Here is a 13,721-nt window from a genome sequence, read left to right on the forward strand (position 1 = left end):
TTAATCTTCACATTTATCAATTGGTGTTAGGTGAAATAACGTGTTCTTAAAACCATATTATAAATTTAATTGTTATCCAATTTTTAGGGAAAACACCCAATTTTAGTCTTATTTTGTTCATTTTTTTGTGAGTGCATGGTTTTAGTTTTAGAAGATTCGATTTTAGGACTCCGTTGAGAGAAATGGAGCAGGTTGGATGAAATGAAGACTCGTATCCAGTGTGTTGTGTGATAAGAATGTACCACTAGGATTTAAAAGTAAGTTTTACAAAGTGGTAGTTAGCCCGACTATGTTGCATGGGGCAGTATGCTGGCATGTCAAGAACTCCCATGCCCATAAGATTAAAGTAGCAGAAATAAGAATGCTAAGATGAATGTGGAGGCGTACCAGGAAAGATAAGATTAAAATGTAGATATTCATAACAAGGTGGGAGTAACCTCTACGGTGGACAGGATGCGGGAATCGAGGCTAAGATGGTACGCGCATGTGAAAAGAAGATGCACAGATGCCTAGTGAGGAGGTGTGAATAGTTGACCTTGGTGGGTCTTAGGAGTTAGAAGAGGTAGAGGTAGACCTAAGAATTATGGGGGAGAGGTGAGCAGGACATGATGCAACTTCAGTTTACCGAGGACATGATCCTGGATATGAGGGTGTGAAGCTCGAGAATTAGGGAACAAGGTTAATAGGTAGTCGAGCGCATCTCTTTCGCTTATGTTTTTATCATCTTTTCTTGATGTTATTATTACTGCCATGGGTAGATTTAGGCGGGCGGATGGGGGTTCATCCGAACCCCATTCGCTGAAAAGTTACACTATATATATAAGACAAAATCTGTTTTTACTTCTATATTATGTTTTGAATCCCCATGACACAACCCAAAAGTATAGTTTAGTGGTCAAGGAGGTTCAAAACTTTGATAAGATCATTGGTTCCATCCTCATTAGCTACAATACTTTTTAACTCATTACCGCTTCCTTTTTATCTTTCCTCGAGCCTAGATTTATTGGAAATAATATCTATACCTTCACAAGGTAAGAACAAAATCCGCGAACACACAGCCTCTCAAGACTCAACTTAGTGAAATTACACTATTTTTTTTTGTTATTGTTGTATCCGGTTCGGTTTTCGAAACAAAAACGAAGCTTGTTTTGACAAGAATATTTAAAAACCAAGGCAAAATAAAGAAGAACAAACATTTTGTTTAAAAAATAGAAAAAAAGACAGGCTCGAGCTCCGAGCCTCCAACTCTACATGTATAACTGTGAAACTCCATTTAAGAAGGTCAACATCGAAGAAACCAGTGAGATTATGACAAGTATTTATACATTAGTTCGTGGACCGAGAATGAGTAAGGAATTAAATGAATGATAGTGTAATGATGCTTTAATAATTTGACTTTCTTGGCCTTTTCGATCTTATACCATTACGGATTGCGATGGGATGAATTGGATCCTCCACTCTTAATCATAGATCTCGAGCACTTATGGAGGCAAAACTTTTATCAATAAGAAATAAAATAAAAATAAACAAACGATAAAGCTAAATGAATTCAACACACGATATAATTTTTCAACAAAGGAGTACCCCTTGCTCGACCGCTAATCTCCGATTAGAGGAAAAAATTCTTATACATAGTGCTTCCTCCTTTAATCGACGATATGCAACGCGAATTCAAAGTTATTAGGGCCTAAAAGAAAGTACAGTCACATGATTGAAAATAAGAAAAAAATAATATATATTGTTGGGTGTACAAACAAAGTTTCAGAGTAGCTGAAAAGATTAAGAACCTATATATAAGGTGCAAGGATCTTTACTGGTGTAATATCTTTATGGAAAAGTCGTTGTGAGCTTGAGTCAAAGCGGACAATATCATTACGTTAGGTTAGCCCAACATTTACTTTGTACTGCAAGGGTTTTCTTGTGTCAATGCCTTAACTATATGTACAGGCTCTTACACACTTGGTTTCAAGGTTGCTGAGTTGGGTGTTTTTCTTTGGGGGGGGGGGAGGGGGGAGGGGGAGGGGGGTGGCCAGTCTATGTGACCATAGCCCAGTGTCATTGAAAGTGTATCAGTGATAGACTCCAGGGGCGGATGAGAGGGTTAATAACGGGTTCAATTGAACTTATAATTTTTGACGCGAAGTAAAAATTTATACGTAAAAATTCCTTAACATTATAAAAATAATAGATATGAACTCATAACTTTAAAAATATAATAGGTTCAATGCTAAAAACTTTATAGTTAAACCCATAAAATTTAAATCCTGGATCCGCCTCTGATAGACTCGATGCCTTGGAAATGATATAATGCGTTTACTTAATTACTACTACTCCCTACCAATTTTTAACCTGCCGTTTTAAACTTTAGTACACTCTTAAAAGAATTATTTAACAGAATTAGTTATAATAGCTAGGTTTTGATTAAAGTATTCTTATCTCGTCATCCTGAAACCCTGAACCCCGAAACCCAGAATCCTAAACCTCTGAACCCGGAATCCTAAATCCTGAAAAACCTTGAATTCTCTCTCTATATATATATGACTTTTTTTGAGTGGTAATGTGGAATTTGAAAACAAAATTAGTACCATCTTAATTTTCGTGTGTGAAAAGTGACAAATACAGACTAGAAATATATATATATATATATATATATATATATAAACATTCACAAAAACTGAAGTTTTTCCATTCAATTTTTTGAATTTACCTAATATAACATTCTAGTGATCCCCTAATTCCAGATAATGTGCAACACAAAATTGAGTATTACAGAGAAATGTCCTATTTTTTAATTACTTTTTGTTCATAAGGATCAAATAAAGGTTAGTTTAATAACACAAAAAAAAGTGTAATTACTATGATAAAAAGGAAATAAAAATAAAAGATCTCTAATAATTGAGTTATATAAGATCAATCATTCTATTAACTTTCCATCTTAAGGTCAAGGTAGCTTTAGGTGGGGTATATATTAGCCTTTATGAAATCTTTGAACAAATGGAATAAAAAGGAAGAATTATTTCATATTCCTAAATGCTATAAACCCTACCTATACTTATTTTCTTTTTCTTTTTTTTATGTCGTTTTCTATACCCATCCATTTCAATGCTTTATTATCTCATGTTTTATTACTATAGATAAAAAGAAAATAGTAAAGTGATTTATATTCCACACGTTTTAGCACTTTTGCCTTTCCAAAGATGAAAGTCTAAAAGTAATTTCAACTCTTTATTTAAAGGCAATTTCTCATCCAAAGGGCAAGTCCTTTTTTGTCTAAAACTAAATCTAATTAGTGTGTAGAAGAAATTAAGAAAAAAAAGAAAGAAATGTAATATAATTTCTCAAAACTGTGGTGAGAGTATTGAATGATATTTAAAATCGACGAGAACACCAAAGATTATAGTGGAAAGAATATGATCTCTTTATTATCGATTACAGGTCTCGCACTACTATAAATTCGGGAAAAACCATCCAAAAAATCGACCAAAGTAGGTCGGTAATGGCCAATAATCGTCCAAAACGCGACCATTAATGTGTGGTCGGTATTTTGAAGGTCAGAAGAGCATACCGACCAAAGCTGGTTGGAAATTACCGGCCAACTTTGGTCGGTCAATTAAATTCAAAAAAATACCGAAAAAACCTGGGTCTGTACTATGGCAGGATACTATTCTACCACTAAACCATTGGTGCATTTTGTTTTAAGACTGTCTTTTATTTCATTTATACTCTTTAATTGTATTTTCGTACGAAAACAACCGACCAATATCAGTCGGTTTTATTAAAAAATAAAATTACCGACCGCATTCGGTCGGTTTTTTAAAATGATCGGCTGAATTAACCGACCGAGTTAGGTTGATTTTTTAATATTAATTTAATTTATTTTAAATAAAAAACAGACCAAATTAAAGTTAATCGGTTTCTTGAAAAATAAATTTTGCGGGACTCAAAAATAGTTTCCCGCATTTTTGCGTCAAAGAAAATCGACCAAAGTTGATCGGTTTCGTAAAAAAAATTAAAAATAAAATATTTTGAAAAGACTTTGTTCGGTTTTTTGGTCGATTTTTTGACCGATCTTTTTCCGAATTTCTAGTAATGTCGGATCGAGCGATGAGAATTAAAAAAATTTCAGTACAGAATACTGCTGCTTTTAATGGATATTACACGACGCTAATTCGGATTAATCCAGGCCGATACGAAACACGGTGGAAAAAAAAATCGATCGATATGTCTGCCTTTAAACAGTTGTTGAAGAAATTTTAACAATATTAAAAGGATAATTATATGAAGGGGAAGGTAGTGATTGGGGAAAGAAAATAAGATATAACCGCAGAAACTTTTTAAAAACGGTGGAAAGCAAAAAAAAAAGTATATTTACTTTGGGGGGTTTTAAAAGGACATTATATTCAAGTAATTCAACTCATTTTTAACCATATATTGTCTATTTACATCAATTAAAAAATGGAAAAATGAAGAAATTTGAAAATTCTTGTTAAATTAACGAAAAGTATGAGAATATTTTGGAAAATCGACATATTCGATGGAATTAATCGAGAATATTTTGAAAATTAGTCGAGGTGTGCTTAAACTGGTCCGACACAATCATAGAAAAATTAGCCTTTACTTTTCTTGTCTTTTTCTTCTTGTTATTTTTCATTTTCTATGCCTGCATTCTTTCAGTTCTTTTATCAATAATTCTTGTTATCTTTTCCTTTCCTTTCTGTCCAATTCCTTTGTTGGAATAGTGTAAAGCATGTGACAATGCCTGGGAATAAATAGATATTCCTCCAAACAATTATATTCTCCCAAAAAATTAAATAGTCAATCCTCCCAAAAATTATACTCTCTCAAGAAACATTAGTTTACTATTAAATACTCTCTAAATATAAAATTATTTCAAATGGACTATCAGAAAAAACATAAGAGATGAAAAATATTTTCCCCTTTTAAATAGAAATATTTAAAATATTTTTAATGTTTGATAGCCATAAAATAACTTATTTTCTGCAAAATATTTTATGTTTTCCTTCATATAAAACATAAAATATTCAAGGTTTTAAAAGAAGAAAAAACCATTTGTTACTTGTTATCCAAATTTACCTTTATTATTTTAATACAATTAGTAAATTGTTAATTAAGTGAAATACTCAGGGGCGGATCTACCTCCCCACTTGCGGGTTGACGTAAACCTAATAGATTTTGTCCAAACAGTATAAATGTGTTAAAAATTTTTACTAAATATCTATAAATATTTGAATGTGAATCCATTTACTATTTAAAATTTACTTGAGATCATTAGGAACCCATTAGTATTAAATCCTGGATCCACCATACTTAAGGAGAGATAACAGTAATTTAAACACATATGCTTATGATAAAGACTATTACATATCTTTTTTTAAAAAAAACTTTCGAAAATCTTTAAAAAACAGATAATATGAGTCGGAGATATTATATTTCTTGGTAAATGTAAATGATCATACAATTGTAACAAGGGAAAGAGATTTACTTCTTCCTCTCTCAACTCTCTATATAGTAACTATAATCTCTTACTACTATAACAATATTAAAATCAATTAGATTCAAATTTACTTTCTTTGTTTTTCCTCATTTGTAGGGAAAGAAAGGAACAATTTAATATATTGTTTGATTTATAGGTCACAAAGAATATTAAAATGGGAATAATTACATGCACTTTTCCTATTCCCTTCTCCTTTTCTTTGTCTCTTTGTCTTTCTTTAGCTCACTTTTTCCTTTTCTTTTTCTTTCCTATATTATTATTATTTTTATCTCAGTGGGAACCTGATTCTCTCTTCTTCCTTTTTTTTTGTGTTTTTACTATTTCTCGTAGTCAAAAAGTATATAATGATTTCAAAATGAGTAGTACTATGAAATATTAGGCATTATTCCCAAAGTAAACTCCAAATTAGGCTTCTTTGGACTTGCTTCTGTTATAGTTGATGAGCTCACTTCTGTTGATATTCCCTCATAGCTTAAGCATTTTGCTTCCATATTGTCTTTCTGCTGTATAATTTTTTTTTTTTCAAAAAAGAAAAAAAATGAATTAGTACTAAGAAAGAATAATAATAAGTAGAAACAAGAGAAGTGTGTGTGAATAAAGGAATCAAAAAGGACAGATTTATATTTTGAGGAATATATGTAACAATGATGAACCCTGCATCCCTGTTACTGATGCACTGCATGTGTATACCGTATACGTACTTCTACCCAAGAATTAAAATATTTTTTTGGTAATTGTAGTGTTCGGGTCAGCTTGCGTGCACCTCGACTAATTTCATGAGGTATCTGTTAATTTTCACTATCACAGGTATCGAATAAATTTATCCACCAATACTTGGACATATGAGAAAAATATTATACCCTAACCATGCATTAGGGGCATAAAATTAAATATGCATCTATAGTTTCATAAGCTTGATCTTTTCCACGAAATTAACAAGTTCATCAAAAGGAAAATAAGGAAAGAAATAATTTTGATTATTCATTAAAGAATTTAAGTTATATATAATGACCGACAATTTAAAGATTATTTTACATCATCATTAGTTTAACATGTGATAACAAGTTAATTACTAATTTTACCAAGTCATCCATTAATGCTTATCATAGATATTTAGTACTAGTACTTACCTTTATAAGATTGTGTAAATAACTTTTGTATATTATTCAATGCATAGTACTTAAATGTTTCTAAGTTTAATTTTGATATATTGACAATGTACAGTTTGCAAACTAGAATAATAATAATAACAGTACCTCTAGATAAGATATGTTTCCTGGATAATCTCCTTTTTTATTGCCATGCAACTGCCAACTTTCCCTGTTATATAACACAAATATTGCCAATTTTCAAAAGAATATTTTTTCATCAGTGGAGGCCATGCATGCAAAAGAAAGAAAAAGTGAGACTGAGAAACAGAAAGCTATCTTTTTGTATGTCTTATTTATAGCTTCATTTTATCTTTTTCTACTCTTTTCATCTTCTTATTATTTCCCCTTTTGCTAAAACAAAAATAAAATAATACACCCATGTGAAGAAAATTAAATTTCTACTCCTATATGGCCATAGGCCCTTTGCCATTGACACAAAAAAAAATAAAGGCCGATACAAAGTATTTCCTGTTCACGTAGGGTTCACACTACTAAAAAACGGCTTATTCCCGACCGAAATATTCCGACGGAAAAAAGTAGTCGGAAATTTCCGACGGAATCGGTCAAATCCGTGATAAGGGCTATATTCAAGAGGTGAGATGTAGACAGCCTACCCTAATACAAGCATTAGTGGATGCTTTTACGGCTCAAACTCGTGATATATAAATTATACAAAGACAACTTTACTATTACTCTAAAGTTTCCTTGACACCAAATTAAACAATTTTTTTCCTAATAATATACATATAGAATTAGCTTTAGCACTAAGTTTCCTAGTAAAGGGTCTTTCTTTCAAATACTTTATCTGAGCCCACAATATCCACAGGAAAGTTATATGCGTATCTTTTTAGGTTGATTTTTGTCATTTTGGTATATTTCTACAGATTTAATTTGTATACACACAGTATATAAAGATTGTTAAACTGTCAATGCATATTAACTGATACTACGTAGTAGTATCATGTTATATTTATTTTGTTTTCCAGGTTACATTACTAACTCATTTTATATCTATTATTCATATGGAAACTATCAACTGTAAGTGCAAGTGGAGGAAAAAAAATCATATATTTTGGATAGCAAAGAAGAATAGATTATCTCAGATAAAATCGAACACAAATCAACAACTCTGCCTCAATCCAATCTAGCTAGGATCAGATATATGAATTTTCACTATCCAAATCACTCCATTTAAACTGGTCTTAATTAAAACTCAAAAACAGGAAAAAAAAAACAGAATTGAAGATAAAAGAAGGCGTTGTACCTGCAAGAGGCTATTTCTATAATTCGAAGTCTAGAACCCAAAACCTACTGGTCACATGGCAGTAACTTTACCAGTTACGCTAAGACTCCCTTCACACGAGTATATATATCTATAATAATTAATTAAGTTGCATAGAGAAATGTTTACCTTGAAGAGTTACTCCAAAGACCACGATAATTATCTTTCTCTTGTCGTCCACCTTGTTGAACTGATAATTCAGACTTTCCTGAGTTTTGAATGTCAAGCACTAATTCCTCTGAATTATTATCCCCAGATGATCCATTATCAAACACCTCCGATTGGCCTAAAAACATTCAAAGGGAAGGAAAAAAAAAGAGACTATATAATCAATTTTGCTTCACATATAAAAATATTAAAAAGTATATGAAGTTTATGAGTTTCTATAACGATTTCAAGTTAACACTACAATAACAGTGTTCACAATGAAAAATTGATAAATATTTATATACAAAATCGGAACAAAAGCTACTGAATTCACATGAAATCTTAACTAACGCTCTAGATCCGCCCTTGCTTGTTAGTACTCATACTTTATAGTAATATTTACTCTTAAAATTACCCTGTAATGAACATTTCAATCATAACGGAGAAAAAAAAACAATCAATATCTATATTTCTCAGACTGTCCAAAAATATCTAGGATCTTGTCGGTTCCTTCAAAAATATATTATTTTTGGAGGATATAACACGCATGTGGCAACATTTGGATACCGTGCTACATATCTTGCCGGTACTCATATTTTATAGTAATATATATTATTCTTAAAAATACCCTGTAAATTGTAATGAACAACCATTCATAACGGAATAAAAAAACAAGTACTTTCCAAAAATATCGTGGGACTTGCGGATTCCTCTAAAAATAGTGTATTTGAAGGATCTGATACGTATGCAGCAATATTTTTGGAGTCCGTGCTACATAGCTTGCCTAGTACTCATATTTTATAGTAATATTATATTCTTAAAAATACCCTATAATGAACAATCAGTCATAACGAAAAAAATATATATAAGTCAATATACTAATTAAAATGTATTTTGCACCTGAAGAAGCTGCTCCAGCTGCTGCTTTATCAGTTGTCTTCACCGTCCGATACATCTACAAAGTTATACCAACAGCTGATAAGCAACATAATACAAAATTATCGTTTTTAACTTTTATGCATGGATAGTGAAAAAGAATTTAATGCTATCATATCATCTAAAAAATAACTATATGTAACCGTTCATATAAGCAAGTATAACATATGAAATATAACTCAAATTATTTGCTATAATATGTTAAATTATACTGATATAGCAAATGTATACTATAGTACTATGCAAAAGCGGACTCAGGATATGAAGGTGGCGGGGGCACATGAGCGAACTGCTCAACCAGTGTCCTCGTTGGACTTTTGAGTTTAAGGGTTATAAGCAAAATATATGATCGTTTTTAACATATACACTTATATATTTAAAAACTTTGCTGAAATTAACGTGGTCCGGTAACCTCTATTCCCGAAGCATAGGTCCGCCTCTGATGCTATGTAAGTTAATATCCTAAAATATAACTACATACTCTTTTCTTTTATTTTGTAAAGTAACGCCAAAAATCATATACATAACATAAAGGGGATTTTGGGGATGGTATAAAATCCACAAAGGGCATTTTCACTATGTGATGATAGCTGTTTGTACTTTCTTATTATTAGCCATATCTTTCCTTCTGTAAAAAATCGAGGAGAGTACACAATTTTAATTCTAAAAATAATGTGCCTAAATTTGTCTTATACGCTCCATCTCCACTGGATGATTTATATATATACATATATAAATTCGTTAAAATTATAATAAATATTAAATTTGAACTTATTCAATGTTAAAATTTTTGGAGGTCGAACTCGTCAAATATCAATCCTGATTGCACACAACCCAGGGGAAGCTACGTTGGGTTAAGGGTGGTCAATTGACTACCGATAGTAGAAAAATCACATTGTGTATATAGATAAAATATTAAATTTTAGGGTATGTTACGTATATTGAACACCTTTTATCATGGAATTTTTTCCTCTCCTTTCAAGTTTGAACACCCTTGAAAAAATTTCCGACTTCGCCGCTGCACACACCCCACCTCCACCCCCACCCCCAAACTACCCCTCTTCCCTGAGACTTTTGCAGTTTAAGATAATCTTTAAACTGATGTGTCTGATGTTATTATTGATGAATCATTATGAATAAGACTTTCTCTCTCTCTCTACTTTTATTGAACTGAGTCTTTCTTCTTTTTTCCTTTTCTTTTACTTAATAGAACTTGTACTGCTACTACATCAGTTTACATGAATAAATATATGGTTCATTATCCCATGCAAAATAAAGCTGCAAAAATAGGGTCACAGAACCATCAGATCTACTAAGTAGAAAAAGAAGTTTTGAGAATTTTGATAGAGGAAAAAAAAACTTTAAAAAATGTACTATTAAAAGAGGCATTGGAATTTGAAATGTCTGTGGAAATAAACATCTTTCTGATGATCGATGTAGGCTATTGTCCAAAGTACTAAAGAAAACCATAGCCTTTTGTTAAGACTCCAAAAAGATAATTTTACTCAAACATATTACTATTCAAAATTTGAAAACTTAGCCTTTTTTCGAGACTCCAAAAACACATCCTCCACTCCGTTCCAGTTTAGGTGAACTTATTTTCTTTTTGGTCCATTCCAAAAAGAATGATCCGTTTTTAAATTTGAAAACAATTTAACTTAAACTTCCAATTCTAGCCTTAGCGAAAAGCTTTTATAATCACACAAATACTCTAGACCCTTTTTTGACTTATTTAGGACCACAAATTTTAAAAAATCTTCATTTTTTCTTAAACTCCGTGTCCAATCAAATAGGTTCATATAAATCGGAACGGAGGGAGTACTTATTATTTGGACATCAAAATGAAGAGAGCGGCTCTTTCGGGTGATCTGGTTGAGTAGGGGACTTCCCAAGTGGAAGGTCCAGAGTTCGAAACGCACTTGCATTTGAACTTATCGCAGCGAGGTTTACCCTGTGCGATCCGAAGGAAAGCGGCTGCGAATTCGCTTATTAACCAAAAAAAAATGAAGAGAGAGAGTGAATAAAAGTTTTTTGTTCAAGAATTTACCTGTAAATGGGATTTAACATGTGCCAAGGTGAGATCTTTCACGTCCATAAGCTCAAGAACTGACTTGGGTGTTGCTCCTACATTCCCAAAAAACAAAAACAAAAATGAAATATAGTTAATTAAGCTCATAATACTAGCTTTTCTCATAAAGTTTAACTACTACACACTAACAATAATAATAGTCAATAAAAACTTAGACCAGTAATCTAAATAATAAGATAATTTTTTTTACAGATAACGCCAAAGATTGTAGCACTACTATACAACAACCACAACAATAACAATTTACCCAATATATTTTCAACAGGTGAGGATTTTTGCACTACTATATATAAGTTAAATTATTTTTTCGGTGAGTTTACTTTTTTACACTGAAAGCAGACAGCGAAAAACAATTTACGCTATTATATCACTTAGATAGCAGTCCATAAAAATTGGGATAAGTAATGTAACTTGTAAAATAAAACAGATTACTTACTATAACAGGTTAAAATACACAAACCACTTAAAAGACCTTGTATATAAGCTAAATCCATTCTCAATAACAATGAATTTAAAGGTTAAATAAATATTTAAGCAGAAAAAAACCTACTTTCATGTCCACCCAAGAGCTCAACAGCATGAATAAAACGAGCATGAAGAGTACTAGTCCACCTCATTCTTGGAGCTCTCATACTTCTTTTAGCTGGAAATCTTGACATAAATCTTGATCTAATTAGCCCATTTTGATGATAAAGATGGGATTGAAAATGGCTATGGCTATTTGATGAAGAGATTGTATGGTTATAATTGAAAGAACTAACAGAAGATGGTATAGGTAATGTAGTTGTAGTATTAGTATTATCATATGGAAAAATAGGGTTTTGATTATAAACTGGAACTCCTCTTATAGGGTTTAGTACTTGATTTTGATGTAAAGAGCGGATGAAATTTGTGTTAGCATTTTGGAGATGATGGAAATATTGGCTAGAATTAGGTTTTGGATTAATATTTGATGATAAAGATAGCTCAAAACAAGAAGAATTATTGATATTATTATTATTATTGGATGAGTTTCTTGATTCCAAAGCTCTTTTCCAAAAACCTAAATCCATTTCTTGATCTTCATTAGTACTATTACTTGTACTTCTCTTCCATGATGATGATGATGAGGGTTTGTTATTTGGAGGGCTAATTTGTAGGGATAAGTCCGGTTGCGCGGGGAATAACTCCATCTTTTTTTCAAGAAATAAGGATATAAAGAATTAGTAACCTGAAAAATAAGACAGATTACGAATAACTCATGATCTTTCTCCCTTTTCAATCTTGTTTGTTGTCTCTTGTGTTTGTAAGTAGGTTATTATAAGGACTATTTATCAATAGTATATATGAGTAGTGTAAAGATATGTAGAGAGAAAATTTGGGATTTTCTTGAAATGGGATTTGATGATGATCAATTGAAGGAGAGTGAGTAGTTGTTGGGATTTGAGATTGAGAGAGAAAGGGGAGGAAGAAATGACAAGGTGTATGAAGTGAATGGTTGTTTCTTTTGTGTGAAGTATATTTGAGAAAATGACACTTGAGGGGCTGTTTTGGGGGGGGGGGGGTAGGGGTGGGAGGTAAAGTTGGAGGGGGGTGGGGGTTAGATTCTTGTGTGGACATGGGGTAAGATGAAAAGGAAGAAAAAAGATGAGGAGAAAAAGGAAAAGTAAAATAAGTTTTGTGACTTTGGTTCCTTTTTACTCCTTTTTCCTTTTTTTAACTTTTTGGTTTTAATCCTAGCATTCTTTTGGGAAAGAAAAGGAATATTTTTGTGCAAGCTTTTATGTGTGCATTTGTCCCTCAATAATTCATATTTACCATTTTAATTAAAGTTAGTAATAGTTATAACTTTAAGAGTTTAAAGTCAATGCACTAATAATGTACAACTTCTTTTTACACTCAGGTAAAATAATATATATAACAATAGGGTAACTATTTGTTATAATTTTAATTCGGTAACCTAAAAAAATATAGTAACAACCTGTAATAATCGATTAAGAAAATACTAATAGTTTAAAAAGTATATATAGTGTCATTGTATATAAGTTAATATTTACGTTAATTAGAAACCAATGGTTGTTGAAGCGCCTATATCAAATTAATATTTACATGAAAGTAATGATTAGACAAAAATTTCCAAGTACTAATTACTCCTAAATCATCTAACAATCATTATCATTATGATAATCCCTAATTAAATCATTTATCTCACATCTCTTTCAAAGAAGTTCAGAACATTATAGGACATACTAGTTAAAAATGTTTCATCAAAAGCTTGAACATGGAAGTTTTTTATTAGGAAAATGACAATGTATAGCCGCTCTCAAAATAATAGTTGGAAAAAATATATATTTTTTGTATAATTATTTGGATATATATAGCAAGATTGCCCAAAAGAGTCGCAACAAACTTACATTTTTCCAGAGGAAGACGCTTGTACATAAAAAAAAAATTCACCTCCTTTTATTATACAACAGTGGTGTTTAATCTGAATTAGTCTGCGCGCACCTCGATAATTTTACCGGAATACTGCTACGTACCTCTTACCAACATAAGTAGTAAATAACTCTAACCACCAATTTGACAGATGAAAATAAATCAGCAATATTTTAATCTCATCTA

At 31.4% G+C, this 13,721-nt stretch overlaps 1 protein-coding gene across 3 annotated transcripts; it reads right to left on the bottom strand.

Annotated features, from left to right (window-relative positions):
• Positions 1–5,435: 5,435 nt before the first annotated feature.
• Positions 5,436–12,594, bottom strand: LOC107784995 (putative transcription factor KAN2). Of its 3 annotated transcripts, none has more exons than XM_075253322.1 (6): positions 11,671–12,594; positions 11,079–11,155; positions 8,996–9,050; positions 8,078–8,234; positions 6,772–6,835; positions 5,436–6,015 (listed from the first exon to the last, which is right to left on the bottom strand). In XM_075253322.1, the coding sequence occupies exons 1-6, from the start codon at positions 12,290–12,292 to the stop codon at positions 5,881–5,883; spliced, it is 1,110 nt and encodes a 369-aa protein (XP_075109423.1). In that variant the 5' UTR covers positions 12,293–12,594; the 3' UTR covers positions 5,436–5,880. The 3 variants fall into 3 exon arrangements, with proteins under 3 accessions (XP_075109423.1, XP_075109422.1, XP_075109424.1); XM_075253321.1 differs by having other exon boundaries at positions 5,436–6,018; XM_075253323.1 differs by lacking the exon at positions 6,772–6,835.
• Between the last annotated feature and the right edge of the window lie 1,127 nt (positions 12,595–13,721).

Source organism: Nicotiana tabacum, chromosome 5, assembly GCF_000715075.1.
Source record: "Nicotiana tabacum cultivar K326 chromosome 5, ASM71507v2, whole genome shotgun sequence".
Lineage (NCBI taxonomy): Eukaryota > Viridiplantae > Streptophyta > Magnoliopsida > Solanales > Solanaceae > Nicotiana > Nicotiana tabacum.

Excerpts from the sequence above, each read along its gene's own strand:
- LOC107784995 (XM_075253321.1), bottom strand. The coding sequence starts at position 12,292 with ATGGAGTTATTCCCCGCGCAACCGGACTTATCCCTACAAATTAGCCCT. Across the intron at positions 11,156-11,670 it reads GCTCTTGGGTGGACATGAAA|GAGCAACACCCAAGTCAGTT; the intron begins GTAGGTTTTTTT and ends TTGGGAATGTAG. Across the intron at positions 9,051-11,078 it reads ATGTTAAATCCCATTTACAG|ATGTATCGGACGGTGAAGAC; the intron begins GTAAATTCTTGA and ends ATAACTTTGTAG.